Here is a 24,404-nt window from a genome sequence, read left to right on the forward strand (position 1 = left end):
GCAGGGAGGGGCAGGTGGGATGGGCATGAAGGAAGGATCAGATAAGATGGGCATTTAGGGAGGGTAAGATAAGATGGGCATGTAGGAAGGGTCAGATAAGATGGCTTGATATTTGTTGGAGTCCTTCAAGTATGCTGCTATATTATTTGAATTCAGGGACCCCAGATATATTAAAATAAATAGTCATCAAGACTATGACAATGGCTCTCTGACTTTACTGATTTGTTTCTAGCACTGGTTGTGTTGTCAAATATAACTCTGCATGGCCTGTCATTTACAGGCAGCAGTTATATAGCAAATACTGCTGTGTTAAACAGCATTCTTATTCAAGTAATATTTTGATATATAGGTTCAGTATGGTATCCTACTGTGGACAAACCAAGAGGATCTGGGTGGGGGCCAAGAACGGTGGCCTGGCTCTGTACGAGATGAAGCAACATGGCAAGTGTCAGGTAAGGAGGGTTGGCAAGGATGCAAGTGACCATAATTTGCATGTATGAAGCTTATTGTTATTGATTGATACATCCCCAGAAAAAGAGCGACAATACTGCCCATTTTGTCTTAGGTTCGATGTAGTACCATGTTCAAACTGAGACAGTCTTTAGTGTAATTAAGTTGCCCATTAATTGATAGGTATACACATTTGATTTTAATAAACAAAGTGGTTTTGAAGACTTTTATGAAAGTGTTTAGGGCTGTCAAATGGCCAAATATTGCAGTGTTGAAAGAATGAGTGATACAAGAATGTAATGAACTTGTATCAGCGTTTAAAATTCCCGCCTGCCCGACGGTCCGGAACGGTCTGTTTTCATCTCGGACGGTCAAATGTCAAAAGTAACCTGTCCGGTGGTCTGGTAGATGTTTTTACCACTAACAGTAAATATTTCATAATATCAGACAGGTTCTCTTGTCGTCAGTTTGAGGTGTTTAAGGTATTATGATAATTATGTTAAACTATTTACGATTGGACAGTTCATTTTACAATAACCAATCACAACACATGTGCACAGTTTACCTAAACTCGGTGCATTGCCTGTAAGTGCTGTGTTGTTCATTGCGATGCCTACAAACAGTAAAGTATTCAGAAACCTGATTTTTTTATAATTTTTTTTCATTGTTGAAAACCAGACAGGCAAGTTTGTATCCGGACTGGTAATTTTTAAAAGTTAACAGTCCGGCTATCTGGCTTGGAATTTTGGGAGTTTTATACACTGCTTCTATTCAATTCTAGTTTTATATACTTTGTGAATATAACTACTTTACACTGTCTGGATGGTTGTATGCAGTACTGACACCATGCTTCTGAGTGATTGTGACAAACTATGTGTTGTTTTACTCTGTCGTTTCCAGCTCATCCCAGGCCACCACGGCCCAATCATTGCCGTGTCTGTCAACCCAGACGGCAAGTTTCTGGCTACTTTCTCCCATGTTGACAGCAAACTCAAATTCTGGCAGGTAGGAAATGTCGCCCTTACCCAAACTTGGATATTCTCAACGAACAAATCTGTTAAATTGATTGAAGAATTTGTAAAATTACTACACCGTGAATTAACCCTTCTATCAACAACAAGTGTGAAGATTCCCAAATTTGCCTTGACAATAATGCTTGGTTTGTAAAGACCTTACCTGTGCTTGGTTATAATCTGTGATATGCATCATTTGAGGCTTTCCTCTCCCATTATGCTGCTGTGTTGCAGACTGCCTCGTCCTCTCTGTTTGGTATCGGATCTCAACAGACTAAGTGTATTCGGCAGTACACCACCGCACCTTGCCAAGTCTCCCCGGTCACCAACATCCTCAAACTGGTCAGACTTGTGTGGATCGACAACAGAACCGTTGTCTTGCTCACTGTTGATGGAACAGAGACAAAGTATTCTGTATAGGATGGTGAATTTGTTACGACGCATCTGGCATTGTGTGCTTCAAGAATGAAATGCTGTGGAATGAATCAAAATGGTGATGGTTGAAAAATGTATGAATGACATCAAGCAATATTTCATAGTGTCAGTGACTGTAGTTTAACATATTCTGATGTAGCTGAGACTTCTCGGGGTGTAACAATTGATCATCTGTCAAGAGCGTGATTGTTTGTTGCAATGCGTAGGTGACAAGCTTAGATGTCAACATCAGGAGCAATCCTACATTGTCAATAGAAGTAATAACTTGTTAAAATCCATTTGCCATTCTCTGCATGAGGAGACATTGATATAGGTTCTTAAAGCAACTGTCAGACAATAATGAGATGTACCTCCTTGTGGTATCCAGTATGTAGGACAAGGAGAGAATGTAAGACTTTGTCATACAAATAATGCAAGGAAATCTACTTTATGGATTTTATATGTACATATACTGCAGTGTCATGGCTGAAATTTCAAATCTGCTTGTCCATGATTGGTAATATTGAGGATGGACTGATGACATATTTGTGTTTATGCCATATGAACCTTTAGGTGGCAGCAAATCTGTAACTGATTGGTTGTTTTTTACAACCTGAGTGTGAATATATATTAATTTCTAACCCCAGTGATAGAATTGGAGTAGTTGAGATGTACTCAATAATCACCCTAGAGACTCCCTATGTATTGTCCTTCAGCTTGAGTCCATGTAGTGAAGCCTTCAGTGCTGTCCTGGCTGGTACACAGGTAATCTGCCTCACACTTGGTTTCGCTGTGGCCAAGAGATTGTAGCCTGCTTCTTGATTTAGCGCTGATGAAAGGTCTACAAAGCGAGAAGTGTGATCCAAGTCACTAAAGTGTGATCACAGTTGTACAGTTCCTGGATTAAACAAGTCAGGATGCTAGGAAGGCTGTAATCGTACACATCAGTCAGATACCATATGCTTTGATGGGGCATTGTTTGCTAGGAGTGGTGTCCCTGGGGGAACCCAGATATCAATAGGGCCCATGAGATTCACAAGTATTCAAGTACCAGTTCTGGTTCCAAATTGCACGACCTCAAAATATGACTTCACTAGACTGGACCAAGTATTCTACCACGCAGCATCAAACTCATAAAGAGAAGTATTTGTATCAAGTGTATCATTACAGCCCTTAGCAGTGGATTCCTTCATTTCTGGTTGTACCATATGAAACATAGATAACACTGTGAACCATTGTGGTGTAGAACATGGAGTATAACCTACGCAATGGAATAGAGTTTGGGACCAACCACTTGATGTTCGGGGACGGTGCTTGGATAATAAAAAAAAGTAATAGTTTGTTTAAGAATATATTTGTTTGGTATCAGGTTTTGCAAAAAAATAAATTCCTCCTGGATGTTATGATAAAAAAATGTGTTGTTGGTTCAAACAAAACTGTTTGGCTTATTGTTTATAGATAAAAGTTCTCTGTCTTGAAACATTGGCTGAAACAATGTAGTAACATTTTCGGATGCTCCCTCTACCCTTAAAAATATAACGGTTGGTTCTTGAAAACATTATTATCTTCACTGAGATATTTAATATTTATGGTATAAGGTTGATTTATTACAAGCCAGAGTTGCAAAAGAATATAATCATAATATTCCAGTCATTTTCCAATCTTCAGAATTCATAACAAGTCAAAACACATCATCACAAGACACATCAGTAATACTGGTAAACATACTTATCGAAATATCTGCTTTCCATTCAGATGAATGGATGCAAATATCAACAGGAAAGTTAGACTTGGTTTCTGTAAGTGTGTTTAACAGTAATTCAGCATATATTAGTAACAGTCCATTGTTAGAAACTGTTTTTGTTCACGACACGGTAGGTGATTGTTAATGGAACAATTCTATTCATGTTTGAGTCATTCCATTAGTGTACATAGGGACGAATCTAGTCATGTACATAGCACTACACAAACCAGGAGACTTGAGAGAGGAAGACACCAGCTGCACTGGCTGTACATCATGGGTGAACAGGTGCTTGGACAATCTGAGTAATGCTATTTGTGATTCATGTGAACCCCTGGGAATTTAGATTTGGGAGGGGTAGGGGACCAGGTATAATAATAGGACTCCCAAGTACATGTACTACTGAAAGCATTGAAGCATTTGTGAAGCCATAAGTGGAACTTTGTTAGTTTGAATGCAAACTTGTGTAAAGGAAATCCTACATGGACAGTAGAAGTTAACATGTGTGCTACTTGACTTAATGTTGTCTTTGCATCGCATGAGACTTGCAGTGCAAATTATTTGCTCTCAATTATCTCGGAATATAATTTTCTGCATCTACTTAAAGTTATATTTTATATGATTAATGGCATGCAATGACATACTTCTTCTGCCAGATGGATTATAGAATACATTTTGTTCATAAAATCAAATTGCATTAGGAGAAATATTAAAAATATCTAGAATTACATTCCAGCACTTATGATTCTTTGAACCAGATTTTGTGTTCTTCAACGTCACAAAGACTCATAATTTTGGGCACAAATTTGATGAGAATTCTGACAGTGATAAGACAGGTCTCTTCAAGTCTGCAGTAATGTTGGGGCAAGGAGTGACTCTCCATGATGTACAGTGTGAGTGTAGCGTACTGTGTGAAATGGGTATAACATCTAGCTAACTGTGTATATACCATCATCATTTGGGTGGATGCTTCTCTGCCTCAAACTGACCTATTGTGAAAAGATCCAATTTTGATCAAATGTATATAAGAATCAATAGCTGAATGAACAAACGTCACCTTTTGTGTCCATTCTGCAAAGTACTGTAGAATTCAGGATTAGGTCTGCTGGAATGGTGTTTACAGCATAACCCAAACTGTTGTTATCATACATTTACGTATGATTAAAGTCAGTATATGAAGCCTAGAATTACAGAATATAAGTCAAATTATCCAGAAGTGAATCTGAGTAGCGCCTTGTCTTCCTTAAACCACACCACATCTTCCTTAAACCACACCACAACTTCAATGAATTGCCATCTTGTGTGATGTCATAGCACTGTTTGATGGAACCATCTTGTTCAATTTCCTGAAAACTCTTCCTACTATATTTTCTCATAGGTGAACATTTTATGCTTATATTGTTAAAAGATTTTAGATTATAATGTCATCCAAAACTTTCAAACACTTTGAATATTTGCTCAATATACCGGTACCTCTATCATAAAGTGTTTGGCACAATGGGTAACAGTATTATACAACAGTCAGCATAAAATGCACACCAACCATTCTTTCTTTAATTAAACATTAAATAACAAAGATTTTAGAAATATCTTAGGAATAGTTAAATACTCTCAATCATACCAGCAGACATGTTTTGTTCTGAGAATCTTTGGGTATGTGTGTTTGAGGCAGGGGAGACTACTCATGTGATGGTGTTTGGGAGCAACTACTTACTACTGATACAACATGCTTATGGTGAAGCCACAAGTTCTCGCATTACTGGTATTGCTTGTATTATAAATCTTTTTTTAATTATCATGTATTTTGTGTATGTCTACACGTTGTCTTATGTGTTGTCTCTACACATTCCTTCTGTCCATCTTTAGGGGACCACTGTGAAAGGAACACTTTCCTTCATAAATGTATTCAGGAAATAAACAAAATAATTTGGTAATTGTCCTCTAAAATATGCCCATAGCTATCTTGAAGGTATCTTTTTAGGATCTAGAAATCTTATTACTATGGCATGACATAAAGAAGGGTCACTCAGCCAATGATAGTCTGTGTTGCCATGATGTAATGTCGAAGTGTGAAACTCAGTGTCTCTGCTAGAGTAAGTGTTGAGATTCATCTACATAATACAATTTGAACGAGCAGACCAACGAATCAGTGACTAATTAACTTTGAAGGACTAGCAATTTGTTGGAACCTAGTCACACTCTGATATTAAACAGCCCTGCTAAAGAAAGTGTACACCATGGTTTATTAACAGAATTTGGCTCTTATCAGTTGAGATAAAATTTTAAAAATTGTTTTCTTATAAATTTAAACTTTGTTCATCATTGTATTGTTGTGTTGTATTCTGTTCTGTTCATGGATTTATGTGTAGCTTAGCCAGATAGCTCTAGCTGTTTCAATGCCTGTGTATGTTGTGTCTTGGTACTTAATGTATGTTGGTGTGTATTGACGATTATAGCAGTACACCTGTATTGAACTCATGAGGATCTTCCTCCCCTTGGCTGTGAAATGTGTAAATATGTATATATGATATATGATGTATGATGAGAGTGCTGTATATTAACATGACTGGGAATGTGTAGTTGGGGAATTATTTAATTTCACTGTCTTGTCAAACAGATACAACTGTTTCAGAGGTGTTTTTTTTTCATTTTTTTTCTCTTAAAAAAGTCATGATGTGTATAGCTTCAGATTAACAATTCTTTTGTATGTTGCGGTTGGAAAGATCATGGATTTGTTTATGGATGTTGAAAGGGTTTTGCCACTTCTATTAATGCCCTTAGATATCAAATGCCATGATATATGTGAGTGAGTTTAATTTTACGCCACTTTAGCAATATTCCAGCAATATCACGGCGGGGGACACCAGAAATGGGCTTCACACATTTTACCTATGTGGGGAATCGAACCCGGGCCTTTGGCGTGACGAGCGAACGCTTTACCCACTAGGCTACCCCCCCATGACAAATGTAGAAATATTAGATTGATATTACTCATATAATACAGTGACACTGTGTGACAGTGTTACATTGAGTACTATTGTATATACTTAACTGTTGTTTAAGGTATCAATATCAGTCACGGTATGAGTCCTCAGAATAAATCTTTAACTCTAATAACATGCAAAGGTGGAATAAATAACATGCTTTAAATAATGTTGTTGTTTTAAGTCATTAAGTGAGTCATCCCGTTCCTCATTGAAAGAAGAAAACGTAACTATGGATACATTGAACATGACTTATCTTATGCGTTATTTTTGTTAGAGGATGCTCTTTTATTCATTAAACTTCTGTGGCTGACACTAGACTTTAAGTGACGAAACCTAGAACTAGTGTATAATTCCCATAGAGTTGGTTATTGAGACAAACTTCAAGGATCGTCAAATATCTGAATCTGATTGTAGATATAGATCTTCAACATTAACATGTGGCATCAGACCACAATTATTAGGAGTAGTACACAATTACTCCTGCTGGAATAACCACATCACCAGTAACAATACAAAATGCAAGTCTGACTGCTAGTTAAAACAAAATGGTTGTTAGCTACGCTCTCCTGTTACTCAGACCACTAGGAGAGTTTTGTGCAAAAACAGCTCAAATTAAGTATTAATGCAGATATAGTATTGTGATTCAAGTATTGCAATATGTATCAATGCACGAGGTCAGTGTATTGACTGATGACTTACAACATCTTGAGGGTTAGAATGTGAGGGAGTCTGAGATTTTCTATTACTGTAATTTAATCTATGGACCCTAAATATTTTCTTAACAGTTTTCATAAGGACTACACGGCTTCTTGAATCTGAGCTTTGTATTTATCGATATTATCACTCTAGTGTATATTTGAGTCACATTTATCAACTCTCATTAATACGATATTTCAACTCCGAGGTGTTGCATTTGATATAAAGAGACACAAGGGGGAGATTCTATATTGAGTATTTATCACCCAAAATCATACCACCAACCTGAGTCTGTAGACAGTATATAACCAGTGTTTTGAGTTTGGTTAAAACGGTATGCTGTTAGCATGGTACTGTAAGTATTGCGGCCTTCTGTTGAGTCCATTTTGTTCGGTATGTGAGAACTTACTTCCAGGGAAAGAGCAGCCGTCTAGCAAAGAAATGCATAAATTTTGACATGATTCCATTTCTATACATTTTAGAAAAGGTTTAAAAACGTTAATAAAATGAAGACCAAAAAAAATGAAAATACCAATTTTTTTTATAGCAATACGGTATACCGAACTGAAGGCAAAATACCATGATTCTTCTAATACCGTGGTACACCGTTTCACCCCTAGTCTGGAGTGTAATCTGCTTCAGTGGCAGAGAATCAGAGAAATTTAGTTACATCATGGTAGCTGATGTGATGGTTGCTGGCAAGTATTGTGATGCAATTTTATTGCTGTCACCCACTCCTATGGAAGCCAGTTTGGGATGATAAGTGTATGTTGTGTATAACATTAATATTTAATCATGTTTATTTCACAATCAGATAATATGACCAGATTCATGGTTTAATGTATTTTGTATGTCTTGCATGTTGTGTATTTGTTGTGACTCTGTAACCCTGCTTGTATACCTGTAATGGGTGAGTGGTACGAGGCGGAGTGTGGTATGATTGTCACTTGAGAAGGCTGAACACTGCCAAGTCCACAAGGTAGAATAAACATTAACCTGAACTGAAGCCAGATCCATGTTCTGTTTTGGACGATTTAGGAGAGGCTGTTTCAGTTTGTAAATTGTTGTTTTGTTTTGTTTTCGAAAAATTATTTATCTTTTTGCCTCAGCTGTAGAAACTAAAGTTGTATTTGCTGGCTCTGCTGCATGTCCTTCAAAAGGTTGTTGAAAAAAATGTAATAAATGTCAGCTCATCTTTTTAGTGAGAAAAGGATGTATTTTGATGCAGTTGGTCAAAAGTTTGGGATAGTCATATGGGAATAAGGTGAAAAAAAGGACTTCAGAACATAATGGATGTTAATAAATTACTTTAGAACATAATGGATGTTAATAAATTACTTTAGAACATAATGGTGTTAATAAAACTTTAGAACATAATGGATGTTAATAAATTACTTTTAAAATCATGTGGCATATCCTTGGATAGCCTTTCTGCCTTTGTGTTGAAATAGGGAGCTTGAAATATTATGTACTGAAGAGTGGGCTGGTGTCTCAGAGACCAAAATATGTATTATAACGCCCTGAGCACGATGTGCTTCAGTATCAGCCAACGTACAAAAAGTTGTTAATTTCTAGAATTAAGAAAGGTTGGTATTTGTTTGCTATCAGTAGTGTTTAGATCTGGCTCTCAAGACTTTTTATTGCCAACCAACCCCATGCCAAATACTGTATACAAATATAAATCTGTAACCATGGCATGATATATATTTAGTTTCATGGACGATAGTATGTTTATTATGCCCATATTGTAACAACTTAACCTGTAAACCGGAATTTTGAAGGAATTTCACATCAACTTTTCGGTTACAGAATGATTCCTGAGGATTAAATCTTGTTACAGTTTGACTTGTTCATTGTTGATCATGCAGCCAAGTACTTGTTTGGAAAGAATATTTGTTTTTAAGCCTTCTGAGCATTCAGCTTTTTCACAAAGAACATATTTAGTATTCTGCATGTATATAAAAGAATTACTGTAGTGACAGTTTCAGCTATCAGTGTCATAGTTACAAAGTGGTTTTTTTTAAATTAACCAAAATAACTAGTGAAGGAAGCTGGAGAATACTGGACAACAGAATTAAAAACAGACACTGGTGAAGATGTAGGTGCAGCTTATGTAAGGCTGTCCTCATGAGAAGTGATATCAGCATTTTAACACCATGTAATACTTACGAAGAGCATCATAACAGTGCATTTGGGCCTTATGTATATAACAAGAAGATGTCAAGGGGAGAAATGAGTGTGTTCTATATTTTCAATGCCCTTTCATTACTAATAACTCTTACCGTCACTATTAAAACATCTGCATTGAGGTTACTCTGACCAGTGTCACTCCACACAAGGGATGTATCACACAAAGTTTCCATATTTTGCTAGTCAGTGGGGCTAGCTATGCCTGAAAGTTACTAGCCCACAAAATAATTCATTAGCCCAAAATTTGACTGTAGAAACTAAGCAAAGGATATTGTCAGCATGACACGGGTTTCATCACTAACCTGCTGATATGATGAGCATTTTTATCTGGCCATAATCTTGCATGATTTAATAGTGTACTATAACTTAACAAGTCGGAGAGAGTGATAAATTTACAAAATGACCACAGTCGGGCCAGTGACTGTGGAGACTTACTAGCCTAACTGGATTTTTACTAGCCTCAGGCTAGCCGGCCAGTGGCTATTTTGCACACTGCACTCAAGGGACGTCATCAATCAACGGCCATCTTCTGATCATGAAAGAACAAACCAGAATATTTGACACAGAAACCTTTAAGTAACTAATGTTTCAAAGGTTTCATTTTGGAACACTTTTTATGTATCCCACTGTCTTTCTTTTTTAGTAGTATATATTCATAGACTTTTGTGAACAAGAAGTTTTGGGTTTTTTAAAATTTTGCATAGATTCAGAAATTCAGATTAATGACCAGTTAGGCCAACCTTTTATGTATTACGCACTAAAAAAAGCTGAATGCTCAAGCGAAGGACATTTAAATCTCTTTTGAAAATAAAAGAATCAGTGAATTTGTTTCACTGCATCGCAACAAAGGAAGAACTGACGAGAATCTGAAAGACCGTAGATCAAATAATAGAGGTCCTCGGGGATATAATATCTTAAATGTCAGAAGTTTTGCATGAGAAGCCATCATAGGGCAGAACATTCCTGCAGCAATATGTGAGGATTTAGAGAAGACTGTGTTTGTACTCTCTGTTAGATGAACAAAACCTGCTTTGTGAGATGTGCATGGGTGCCAGTGGTGTGTGATACAGAAAATGAACCAAACGTAAATATACATAGTTATTCCCCTTGATTTAGTCATGTATGTTGGCATTCCATTGAAGTAATAAAAGTAGTAAAGACATTGTATTAAGTTTTGTGTCTTCTTCATCCAATGTTCTGCAGGTGAGTTCCATTCTTTGTGAAGATGATTTGGACCCTAATGGTGGAACCGAGAATAATTCCAAACTATTATTGAAATGCCGACAAATTTTTAGTACCCCACGGCATCTTTCAGTATCAATGGAATAACATAGCATCTTGGTCAGTGTAATGAAACGCCGTACTTCGCAATATTCCAGCTATATGGCGGTCTGTAAATAATCGTATATGGACCAGACAATCCAGTGGTCAACAGCATGAGCATTAATATGCACAAATGGGAACCGATGACGTGTGTCAACCAAGTCGCGATCCTGACCACCCAATTCTGTTAGTCGCCTCTTACGACAAGCATGACTTACTAAAGATCAATTCTAACCCGGATCTTCAGGCAGGAAACATCAAGTACAAGCTTTGTCTTCTGGTGTGTAGATTGAAAAGTACCGTAAGAACTTTCTTTAATCATTTGAAAGCAGAGTATCCAATGATTTCTGAGATGAACTGGTTATGAAAAATGTGCTGCCATTGTTACTGCTAGAAGTCTTCAAAATATTTTTCTTGTTGCCAATAACATTTTATGTTGAACAAATTCTGTGAAAATGTTATGATACATTTTTTGTTCAATGTTGATGGAAAGACGAAGACCCATAAGACAGGCTTCCAGACCCCCTGAATCAGCCTATGAAACATAATTTCTAATGTCAATAACAAATGCAGTATTTCAATAATTTATTGACTCAGATTTCAAATTTACAAACAATGTTTGAAAGGTTTCCACTGAAAAAAACTCAAAAAAGATTAAGGTAAGGTACACTGTGAAGTCAAAAGCAGAAACACAATTGATGAATGATCCAGCTGGGAAAAGAAACAAATCAACAGATCCAATAATGGCAGGGTCAATAATAAGCGCCCACTCTTTCACTGAGTGTCTGTTTCATGTTAAAGGTATCTCCCGGGATGATGAAGGTTCATCCCTCCCTATGGATTGCCACTGGAGTTATTGGGTGAGAGTTAACAGGAAGCCATTGCCTCTCTATAAATTAATGAAATGGTGATCTCAAGCTGACAAATAAAGATGCAACAAGAAATGAAATTTCGAAATCAAACTTTTGTATGCCAAACACTACGATCTTGTACATAATATAAAATGTCAGGTACACAGTTCTAGCTTTTCTATGAGTCCTGCCTAACAAACAATTTCAGAAATACATTCATCAGAGATATGACAGTTTCAATACTGTCTGGCTTCCAGTCGTTATAGTATGGGTTAATATCAACATATACATGAAATTATGCAGAAACAAGATTATAGACTTAAGCTTAAAGTGTGAGGTACCTAAGATTGAACACCTCATCAAATGGTTGTTTTCTTACCTCAATGATGCAAACTGATTTCATCAATAAACAACAAAATGCCAGATATCAAAACTGCAAATAGACACTAATTACATTTGCATTCCATAAAAACATTCAGAAAGGAATATCGTGGTTCCAATATTTGAAATTTGTCTCAAATTAGCCTTGCACATTTTCAAAGTTATCTTTTTATATTTTTCAATTTAACAATCTGCTAAACTGACACCATCACAGGAGCTTCCCATCAAGCACATGTACTTTTGCTACAGTATACATTGACAGAATCTCCCGTTACCCTGTAAGATAGAAATATCTAACTGTGGAATCAACAGGACACTCTTGTTCATCCAATATGGACAAAATCCACATAAAAAGCATGTTATGTGATAACAGTTTTATTGAATTATTTATCAAAATATGATAAGTGTTGACAGAGCTGAGTTCTAACGGCGATATGGTATATACGACAAGATTAAAACAGTGATCCTGTACACAAATTTTACACATATTTGTACATACTTCTACAGGCACGACGCCTCTCCAGACTTAGCATCCAGCATACCACTGTAGTACTTTATTTACAGATCAGTTTAGACAGCATGGCAGCATGCAAGTGTAACGGCACCACAAGCAGATCACGTGACACTTGGCAACATGTCATCTACATATTTGTACGTGAGTTTACACTAATACATTCAACAGTACAATTTTGACACGAATGTTCTAACATGGAGTATGACACATTTGTCTCGCATCAGAGAAACCACTGACATGGTATATATATTTGGGTTTTGAAAATATGATACAAACAAATCGGTGCCAGCTGACATCAGGATTTTGACAGATAAGGTAGTTGTTTGTTTCTTGCACTATATGGACAAAAACAATACCCTAAAAGTGTGCCAGGGAGGTAAGACTGTGAAACTTTAAGTGATCACTCTTAAACAGTTCAAAACAGGGTGGGTGGAAGTGGCTAAAATTCACAAATGTAACAATAACCATAAAGTATGCATAGCAACTGTATTAAAATTGCAATATCAAGTGATAAGACTTTGATGTCCTTAATCAATATTTGCAAAACAAAACACTAGGTGAAGTCACCTGGCAACTCAAACAATACACCAGCCGCCATTATTTTTGTACTTAAACAGTGTATGAAATAAGCCCTAAATCCAGCCAGACATCAGGGCTTATAACTTCAAACTGTTACCAGCCCAAAAAGATTTAACCAATTTACTCAGAAGATATGGAACATACTCAAATGTTGGAACATCTATCGGGCTGGCAAGCTGTAAATTTAGACCATCAGAAATATAGCCCGTCTCGGGCGGTCAGACGGGCCTTATTTCATACACTGACTTAAACATACAGTCTTCCAAAACTATTACAAATTACACTTTTTGGAGAAATATGATCATAAATCATGGCCAACAGATAAGAAGTAGGATAGTCAAATACAACTTCATAGGCTAAATACCCCGGACTCCTTAAGTTTCTTTGTAACATCTATTTGCAACGTCACTGTAATGGCCAGCAATGGCTGGCTCTGATCAGACTAGTCAGGTATCGAATTATCACATGAAATTGTTAGTTGGAGTAAACCAATACAAAGCCACACATGGAGGCATTTGACACAAATATCAAGATGATGTCAGTATGTACACATCAGGGACACTTCGGAGTGCAGCCATGAAACATTCATAGACCCATATTTCTTTTTATGTATATTAGAGTCAAATAATCTTCACTTTTCATCATATATAACATAAATATGACATGAATATTAAAATCACTTGGTAACAGATATATATTGGCAGTCAAAAGACATTATTTTGACTGAATACTAGTATTCAGAGGGATGCCTGCTTATTTTTTCACATTAAACATTCAAGGAGAAACTATGAAAATAAAATGCATGAAAGAATGATTTGATGAATTGAAGCATACTTCATATTCATGCAGATTGATTACAACGATATAACTTCATTGGTAGCCTAACGGAGGACATGGTATACATCAACTAGTAGTTATGTCAAACGCCACTCAAAAACACATTATCACTGATCTCACGTGTCTCAAGAAAGTCATTCACAGATCATGTTTTTTATTTCGAAGTGTAGCTTGAGTCACCTGGTTTTTTTCCCATAAAGATTTTAGATGTGTTACAAATGCAATTTGGAATCCAGTTACGCTAAGATGTTTTAAGTAATTTTGATTTTGTTAATGTTACATGTGCCAGAGCCTGTTGCACAGGATCAACATATGACCACTTTTCAAGTTCTGTGAAATGATAAAAGTAACGTAACTACGATTGGACCGACAGGCAGTTCCAGCAAGCTGATTCATGTCATTCGTGACTCTTCCTCAAATTTTCCTATGTCTACAAATGCTGCAGTCAACAATTACACTGATCTTAGGCCGTGACTAGATCAATGTCACAGAGACCATTAACTATACCTACAGTGCAATGAGCACAGACTGCGAAGCAGAGTACGTCTTCAATGGATGGGATTTCTCTGAAGCATTTGTAGAGTGATGACATCAGTGATAGTGTGATTTTGTTATAGCTCCTGTAGATGAAAGGACAATGTCGCTGCATGCTAGTTCCACAGTGATAGTTTAGGAAGCCCACATCTCAAGTTCTTTCATATCATCGTCATCATCAGCCCTGGCAGCCACAGGTCTACCCCCTAAAACAGAACAAGGATGCAAATTATTCCGGGCAAACATTGCTGTTATCACTTTGTCTGGAATATCATTAAGTAATTTGCCAGACATAAATTGCAGGTGTCACTTTGTCTGGAATATTATGATGAACTACAATGAGCCAGATGGTTTACGTATGCTTAGATTTAGACATAAGACATGTTGAATTACCTTAAATCTATTTAGAATAATCATGATCATAGATAAACAAAGTATGTGGTTAATGTCTTTATAATATATCACTTTATTCATAAATACACAAAATATTTATAAAGTGCAACAAGTCGGCCTCATTGTACACAATTAAACCTTTGATATTTACTGCTATGTTTGCTATAAAGTCAAAGGTGTATATGTGTGAGATTAGTTTTATGCTGCTTTTAGCAATATTCCAGCAATATCACAGTGGTAAACACCAGACATGGGCTTCACACATTGTACCCATGATAGGAATTAAACCCTGGTCTTCATTGTGACAAGTGAAGACTTTAACCACTAGGCTGCCCTATAATATCAAAGACCAGACTGTATATCAACATACGTGAAGATGCAGCTGCAGCCTCAGGTTCTGATGTGGGGACGGAAGGCAGGTCTTGAGGAACATCAACATTGACATCAAGCAGTTGTCTGTTCAACTCTTCTTCCTCAAGCTCATTCAGTTCAGACAAAAGGTCATCCTGGAAAAAAATATGATTTTGACAAATTCTTAATCTCTTTCCAAACGCTTTACAATTATCTGCAAACAGCATCCTACAGATTTTGAACACTAGCAAAAGCATATGTAGCAGGAAAGGGTTCTGTAACCATGGTAGCCAGGGGATCCTTACTGAAGGTCCTTGAAAATAATGACCACAACTTTAAGAGGTTCTGAAAGATATACCTTGAAAATTCTTAATAATGATGTCTTACTCCAAAGTCAGCAATATTCCAGCCACATCAGGTTGACTACAGGCAGTTCAAGCCATGACACAATAACATTAGAAATGACACACACACACACACACACACACACACACACACACACACACACACGGGTAGGATTACTTTAAATGAACCACTGAACCTACATATGTTGTAACCTACCAATCCTCTTTCAGTATCATTTGTTTTCTAATGCTCTGAACTCTCCAATGTCCTCATTATCATTACTCTATATGAACCACTGAACCTACCTATGTTGTAACCTACCAATCCTCTTTCAGTATCATTTGTTTTCTAATGCTCTGAACTCTCCAATGTCCTCAATATCATTACTCTAAATGAACCACTGAACCTACATATGTTGTAACCTACCAATCCTCTTTCAGTATCATTTGTTTTCTTATGCTCTGAACTCTCCAATGTCCTCAATATCATTACTCTAAATGAACCACTGAACCTACATATGTTGTAACCTACCAATCCTCTTTCAGTATCATTTGTTTTCTAATGCTCTGAACTCTCCAATGTCCTCAATATCATTACTCTAAATGAACCACTGAACCTACCTATGTTGTAACCTACCAATCCTCTTTCAGTATCATTTGTTTTCTAATGCTCTGAACTCTCCAATGTCCTCAATATCATTACTCTAAATGAACCACTGAACCTACATATGTTGTAACCTACCAATCCTCTTTCAGTATCATTTGTTTTCTAATGCTCTGAACTCTCCAATGTCCTCAATATCATTACTCTAAATGAACCAATGAACCTACCTATGTTGTAACCTACCAATCCTCTTTCAGTATCATTTGTTTTCTAATGCTCTGAACTCTCCCATGTCCTCAATATCATTACTCTCAATGAACCACTGAACCTACATATGTTGTAACCTACCAATCCTCTTTCAGTATCATTTGTTTTCTTATGCTCTGAACTCTCCAATGTCCTCAATATCATTACTCTAAATGAACCACTGAACCTACCTATGTTGTAACCTACCAATCCTCTTTCAGTATTATTTGTTTTCTAATGCTCTGAACTCTCCAATGTCCTCAATATCATGGCAGCCTGTAAATAACTGAGTATGATCTGGAAATACCAGTGATTGATAGAATGAGCTACACCCCACTTTTTCCGGCACAGTGATGCACATCCAACAAAGATGGTGTGTCTGACCACCTGACCCACATAGACAACTCAGACAACAATCATAGGTTGCCAGAGGTAAACACAAGTAGGAATCCTTCACTAATCTAAAATTTACAAGTTAACAGTGGGCAATTAATGCAGCATGCCACGGGCCATAAAATGCATAAACCTATATTACCAAGTAAAACACATATGAAAACAGGCAATAACTGACAACTTATGAGGATGCTTGAGTGTATACTCTTTGAAATTCTCCTTGGCCAAATGTAGAAACAGCATCAAAATCAGGTAATATGATACACCCGGTCTTATCACCACACTGTATCATGTGTGTTTCTTGACCATGTTGAACACCAGTGCTTGTCAGTAAAAAAATGTCACTGTCCATTAGACCATGCAGTTTATAATCATGCAGTTGGTCTATGAGTATGAACATGTGGACAATGTTTCAACAGTGGGGTGAAATTTGTTCGTTTTGAGTAACCTGATACATTCTGTGGCTGAATCCATATACAAAAGAATACTAATTACTGGATAACACTAAAAGTTGCTGAGAGATCCTTAGAGATAGGGACTTTTGTAGCAAGCCACTGCAACATGTTAAAAATACAAATAAGGCATACAACAGCCTTAGTAACTAGCAACAGTGTCTGGGTACACTAACACACAGGATATATAGACAGACTGCAACTGTTCTCTTCGTGACCATGTTTACATATTTCTAGTTAATTATTTCCACTACTAAACACAAAGCATGATGGTTAATGATGTCGTTACCTCATCAAAATCTTCACCCAATCCAGCTGGGTTTGAAATTGCTTCTGAAATTTCATTAGCAATTTCTTGTTGTTCAGCCACATCGTCCATCAGATTGTGTACTTGATCAATATCCCTGGAAGACAACAATGTGAAATTAAGTTTTTCTCAACTCTGACAGCATTAGATTCCACCATGTGTGCCATGACCAAAGACCAAGGGGTTGAAGTTATTATACTGTGTATAATCACGATACTGTACAAGTAAGTCATATAAAACAGGCCATAGTTAACGCCTTACAAGTAAGCTTGAATGTGTGTACCCCCCAGAGTACTCTTTAAAAAAATCATAAAGTACAAATTTTAATGCCCAGTAAAAGCATGATAAGAGCAAACATAAGTGTGGATGACAAACTTACCATGCAACAACATTTACGTCTGTAAAACATATCTGAAATCAATCCTACAGTTTACATGTGCGGCACTCGCTCATGCCACACATGTGTTAGGGTCATTTCTGATTTTGACACTTTCAAGGAAGGCTGATTAACATCTATAGTCTATTGATCATTATTTCTGACAGTTTTACTGATCCTGCTGATCATACAGTTGTGACAAATTTAATGTCATTATTTGTGCAAAGTTTTGAATCTGTTGAGTGTTTACGGCAGGCCAGAAACTGGCAGCAGTCAACCAATGTGTTCAATGTTTTACCGAGACTATGGGACAAGAACCAACCAGAGGTACAGATAAGCTGCGTATTTGCATACATTACGAAAATATTTATGTTAAAACTCAATTCCAATTAAGCCTCTTACGTACAAGTACACTGGATTTTTTGTAAATACTCAATAAATGTGATCTCACATGCGTACACCAAAAATGTCAAATCTTAGCTTGCGTGCCAGTGCATAGAAAAAATAATCATGTTCAGGTCAACAACAGGAGTACCTTGAGTATAGGACTGAAACACTAATTATCTATAATGCTTATCCTATTTCACATTACGAAGACGGGGTGTATTTGGGTGAGGCAATTGATGGTGGATGGAATACAGTACATGTATGGTGGTATCACTGTGACTGAGTGAACAATATTGTGCAAGAAAGGGTGACTGGAGAGTACTACTGGGACAACATAATAACATCTGTTCATGTCGCGATTGAAAGGTATGTGCGTCAATGTTTTGTCTTTCAAGGTAACAATGCCAATGTTCACCATGCATGCTTTGTCAGTCATGAAATTTATATTTTTTCTGAGCATCCCATACATTGATTAAAACTGTACAAGCATGATAACAAGAAAACACATTCATTCTTTGAAACATTTAGCAAAGGATTTTGTCAATGCTTACTTTTAGCAGTACAGCACTGATAACATGCCATGGCAAGCACTGACCTTGAACATAACTTCTTGACAAATAATGGCAGCATAAGCACTATTGATCAAAAACATAACTCTGAAACTTCCCTGTTGTCTGTCAAGATCATTGGGAGTCATAACATCTACTGTCATAATTTACAACGGGTTCTAATGGGCTCCCAATTTGTTCATTATTCAAAGCCTTCATTTTTTCTGAGTGTCCCCTATTTCTTATTAAAGACTATACAAGCATGATAACAAGAAAACACAAAACTGTTTGCAGTTATTTGTTCATCGTCAAAACATTTAACACTGGAGTCTGCAATATTACAAACACATCACAACAATAGCAATAAAATAATCTTGTCCAGACAACTAGTAATGATTAATGACAGTCATGGTATAAAAATGGAACAATAACCAAACTAATCATGTCAAATTTAGAACCCAAACTTACATGTTGTCGTGTGCACCTTTGAGGGCTTTAGCAGCAGTGCCCATCACTTTAAGAACTTCACTGTTTGTGCTTGCATTTTCTAATGCTTCTCTCTGGAACTCTATTGTTGACAAGGTACCATCAATCTGGGTTAGTTGCTTCTCGTATCTCTTCTTCCTCTTCAATGCCATCAAGGCAACTAAAAATGAATACAATGTAATGAGCATTCAATCTGGAGAGCAACCAATCATTGATAGATGAAAATATTTTGGGCATGATTGAGTTTAACATTGTTAAAGTGACAACTCTAATTTATGGCAAGAATAAAAAGTTGACATGCTTTAATACACATATGTGAGCCGTAACAGTGGTATTGCTACCTTCTGTATGCCATATAATATGTGGCCACAGTGATCACTGGTAATCATGCTTATTACTATATTAGACACTAGATGTGACAATGAGATTTTGGTTTGATATAAGATTAAGGACCAAAATGAGTTCAAATAATAGCTCTGTTAGAGTATGAGCTGTACATCAATACCCTACTCACACAGTACATTTAACCCCTTTATGACGAACACTTGGCATATTACAGAAAGTACTTCAATATCTTTTGGTAGACATTCCACTCTCCTCAAAGACACTATGTGGACCAAGTTAGGAGTTAGGTAGGAGCACCAAAGTGCCAAATTGATGCAAATTGCTCGTCTAAACAACATTCCACCCCACCACCATGACCTTGTTGACATGAATTGAATCGTCAATCAGAAACAGCCACAATACAGAATATTCGCCAAAAAATACACATCATTTTCTGTGTGATGAAGAAAACAGTGTTTGTGAAAAGGTCTAAATTACACAACTGCTGGTTGATAGTTTGTCATACCCGGCTTTAGTACCAAAACTGTCAAGAGTTCAATAAAGTACTTTTTCTGTTGATCAAAACATATACCTGTGTTTGTTTTCTACATGTCATCCTTCACATTAAACCGAAACTTTTGGTACGCTGAATATTCAATTGCTAGACATCAAGCATCTGCACCAGTTAATTGTAACAAATCAGATGACTTTTGCCCTGCCCTTACTTCCTGATTCGGCTTCTTATGGCAACGAGATCCTCAGTTATAATTAAGCGGGACATATTGTACCAAACACACAAGTTCAGACATATTCATCTCGGGTCATCATTGTGAATATTCGTAAATGGTTCTGTAACTTATTGTACCCACCCCTTTTGTTTTTGGTTCCATTTTTCTTGGCTGTTTGAAGTTCTGCCTCAACCTTCTTTTCCAGAAAATCGGACTTTTTCATCAACATTTCTTCCACATCTCTCAATCTTTGGATTGCCTCCGCTGGGGTAGGAGGTGTTTTCTTTGAGCCGAATAGCTTAATCCCAAAAAGAGACATCTTTACGTGAAAATATAACCGAAGAAACACACATACAACACGTATCTGAGTCACAGAGGGTATTTCTTAACTCTAAATATTGATCGCGCACGGTATTGTAAAGCTTGTCGTCATTGGTTAAAAATTGTGTTCAGGGGAAATAATTCAGACACATCGAGCAATGTGGACCGTTAATAAATTATTTATGCTTGGCCCGAAATGACTCCGTTTGGTAAGAGTTCCGCCCGTAACCCCCGCTTGAAATGTATTCTATTTATTATGATTATTTCGAGGGGTTAGGGGTTAGGGTTAGGGTTAAGATGGGCTTTCTATAAAATACATCTATTCTTAGTCATAGAATGATAAAAAAGCGGGTCTTACGGGCTGAAATCTTTTCCTCCGTTTACCATGTGCGAAACGCTTCATGTCGGAAAGCGCACTTAAAATCTCCAAATCATCATCTTCTGCTCGCTTTAGCTGTTCAGCCATGACACAGTACCAATGTTGTGGCACATTGTGATCTGCGAGTGTTTACAAGATCACTAGGGTGGACTGGCAATTTTATTGGACATTTTTGTTTTTGATCTTGGGCTGTCATAGATCATTGAAATACTCACAAAATTGCACTGTAAAGCTTTGCAGTACATTAACAATATTTTCAGCGAAAGAAAGGTGACAATGGAAAAGAGAGATATTATTCTTGAACATAGCCGAGACTCTTGGTGCTGTTTGTCTGAATTATACGTACGATGGATCAGCGTCAGCGCAGTCCACGTGCACGTTGGCGATTTCTGATGGTTTGGTGATGGTTCCTTACATGACGCTGTCACGGTCGCTTGCTCTCAGTTACTCAGATGAGTGAGTTTGGACCACACCCATGGGAGGGGCCGGTGGGGAAGCCTAGCTAATGGTTAAAGCGTCAGCTTGTCATGCTGAACATCCAGGTTTGCTTCCACACATTAGTACAATGCAAAATGCCCTGGGCGATCATTCTGTTGGTGATGCAGCTTTGGTGTTTCTGTGAAGTTGAACCGTCCTTAACTACCGTGTTCACGCAGCAAGCAACGTGATGACGTAGTGACGTTTACAACGTTAGACATGCAACCAGGGATACGTGTGTCGGACTTGATGGCACATGTCGAAACTTTGCATTTTTGTGTATAACTGCCTACATGATTTCCGCTCTCTTTAAATAGGAACATGGACATGCAAAACGGATTTGGTTAGTCACGTGCTAAACTCCTGCATGTATAACATTCGATGATCCGTAAGAATGTTTCCTTCTTAGGACCATGACATATATTTAAATCTCAGTTGCCTAACCACAACGAAACGTTTTCGACGTCACGTGTATTTATAACATTATAATATTCATTAAATATACTAGATCTTGTATAACTAATAATAGTCTGACTGGTGCTTGTTTCCCAACTGGATGATCTCGGTAATTGTTTGTCTCAGACAGCTGCCACTTGTGTAGATCGATGCTCATGCTGCTGATCACTGGATTGTCTGTTCTTAACCCGATTATTTACAGACCGCCACCATATAACTGGAATATTGCAAAGTGCGGCGTTAAACAACAATCAAATATCGTTCTCAGCTCGGGAGGGGATTGTTTTAAATGTGAATTTACGAATTTATGACCCTTTGATTCCAAACAGTGTTGATGCTTTCGATTTCATTTGTTTATTATTATCTAACTTTGTCGTAAAGAGAAATTCAACTTATATATATATTTTCAACAAGCATTACCATAACATGATTGTTAACTGCATTGGCCGTAATATGTCAGGAAAGGCTGATATGACATAATATTCACAATGTTTTATAAATTTGATGCTACGGTCGTTAATGGTAGGCCATGTGCGTAAATACCGTTTGCTACGGTGTCTGTTACCGGTCGCTAATGGTCACCGCAATAGTGACAGAAACTAACATGTGACAAACTTTTCCATTCTGAACATCTACCAACATCTCTCAAACAATATACAATTGATGCGTTACAGGTCATTGGCCCCCTCCCTCTCCAAGCCTTCTGCGTTCTGCTGTTTATTTTGTTGACAGTTACATAGACAGATTCTTTAATACAAATGCATAAAATCGGTGATTTACAATGTGATTAGGTTGTCTGACAAAACATCCACTTGCACAGTTTGAGATCGATCGGGTTATTGGATGAAGAGATATTTACAAAAAACCGGGTCCACATGCATTTCATGCCAAACTATAGTTGTTAATGTCATGCTCCCTACATTTTGGGGATATGATGCTTTCATATTTATGATGACCGGCTTTATTTGTTCGCCAAATAATACCGTGAGATCTACATTTGATAAAACTTGATATGTTATCAGCGTCATATCCATTTCGCCAAGCTGAAAAGCACAAATTTGGCATCAAGAATTAAAGATACTTATAAAGAAAAGTATTCTGAAATGTGCGGTACCCGATGCCATATCATGAAGCAATGTTTTTCAACCAATCAGATTGTATCACACACTCCGATTCACTTTCCATACCCTCTTTGTCGCTCTTGTTATTTTTTTAATTTTTGGCGGCAAAATATTTGTTCTAGCAAATACTTTAAAAAAATATTTTTACAAAAGTTTTTACGAAAGTAACTCTTGGCTGGGCTACTCTTGCTCCGGCTTTTGAAAACAATCCTAAATGTCATAACTCTTCACTTTATGTTACCTAAAAGTCGATATTCAGTGTGTCCCGGATCCAATTCAAACGGAATGAATGAATGGCCGGAACTGGTAACTGGCTACAAACGCTATATGATGCAACTGGTAAAGAAAACAGCATGACTGAGTTTCAATCTTTTATTGACGATTAAAGCAACAACTCGATACTTTACATCCAAGCATTAACAAATTTGTTCATTTTACTGTTCAATTAATAGTCATAGTAAAACAACGCTCCTTTTTACACTCCTTGCTTTTAAGATGGACATCTACAAGGCAGCTCCTCTTAAAAAATAACTACAATGTGCGAGTAGGGGAGACCGGGGTCAATTGTAACACGTTTTACTTAACGTCTTGTAATTCGATACTAGTCCACCGCTCACAAAGTTAATCGGTACTATCTAGTACATTGGTATCTTGGTTTTATACCTCAATGTCATTTAAAGTTCACTATCATGTCGTTACAAAGTTATTACGTATCAAATGCAACGACTGCAAGTGTTACAATTGACCCACAGCACGGGGCAATTGTAACCGGCGGATGGGGCAATTGTAACAATTGTAAGAAAGTTCAAATGTAACAATCTGTTTATTTTCCAAATAAAATCAAAATAAAATGTGGAAAGAAGTTATCTTGATCAATTGAGGTGGAAATGGATTAGCATTAAACCTTTATCCCCATCGACATTTAAAATGTTTTTGGTTTAAAATTTTTGTATTGGTGTGCCCAAAACACGTTGCCACGTCACACGTTAACAACTTTGGGCTTCTCAAATATGTCTACTTCAAAATATGTCGTAATACTTCAACTTTACACTTGTTAATTAGTTTCATACCAAGCAACATTTACTGCATTAAGAACCTTTTATTACGTTTTGTGAAAAATTTACTTTCCCATGTGAAAAACGATTCTTCGTGAACTGTATCTCGCCATGAGCGAGCAGCTGAAAAACGCATGGATGTGTAC

The 24,404-nt window shown here is 37.0% G+C and overlaps 2 protein-coding genes across 2 annotated transcripts in view; one reads left to right on the forward strand and one right to left on the reverse strand.

The window, feature by feature from the left end:
* LOC124276898 (WD repeat-containing protein 7-like) overlaps nucleotides 1-8,561 on the forward strand; it is a 56,511-nt gene extending 47,950 nt beyond the window's left edge. Inside the window, 3 exon segments of the mRNA XM_046712566.1 lie at nucleotides 350-452; nucleotides 1,351-1,455; nucleotides 1,698-8,561. Coding sequence (XP_046568522.1) covers nucleotides 350-452; nucleotides 1,351-1,455; nucleotides 1,698-1,883 — 394 coding nt within the window. The 3' untranslated portion in view covers nucleotides 1,884-8,561.
* A 3,844-nt stretch (nucleotides 8,562-12,405) lies between these two features.
* LOC124276902 (charged multivesicular body protein 4b-like) lies at nucleotides 12,406-20,867 on the reverse strand. The gene is made up of 5 exons (XM_046712569.1): nucleotides 20,591-20,867; nucleotides 19,380-19,557; nucleotides 17,583-17,697; nucleotides 15,274-15,409; nucleotides 12,406-14,716 (listed from the first exon to the last, which is right to left on the reverse strand). The coding sequence occupies exons 1-5, from the start codon at nucleotides 20,766-20,768 to the stop codon at nucleotides 14,646-14,648; spliced, it is 678 nt and encodes a 225-aa protein (XP_046568525.1). The 5' UTR covers nucleotides 20,769-20,867; the 3' UTR covers nucleotides 12,406-14,645.
* Between the last annotated feature and the right edge of the window lie 3,537 nt (nucleotides 20,868-24,404).

Source organism: Haliotis rubra, unplaced genomic scaffold (assembly GCF_003918875.1).
Source record: "Haliotis rubra isolate DU_JTF1 unplaced genomic scaffold, ASM391887v1 Scf215, whole genome shotgun sequence".
Taxonomy (NCBI): Eukaryota; Metazoa; Mollusca; class Gastropoda; order Lepetellida; family Haliotidae; genus Haliotis; species Haliotis rubra.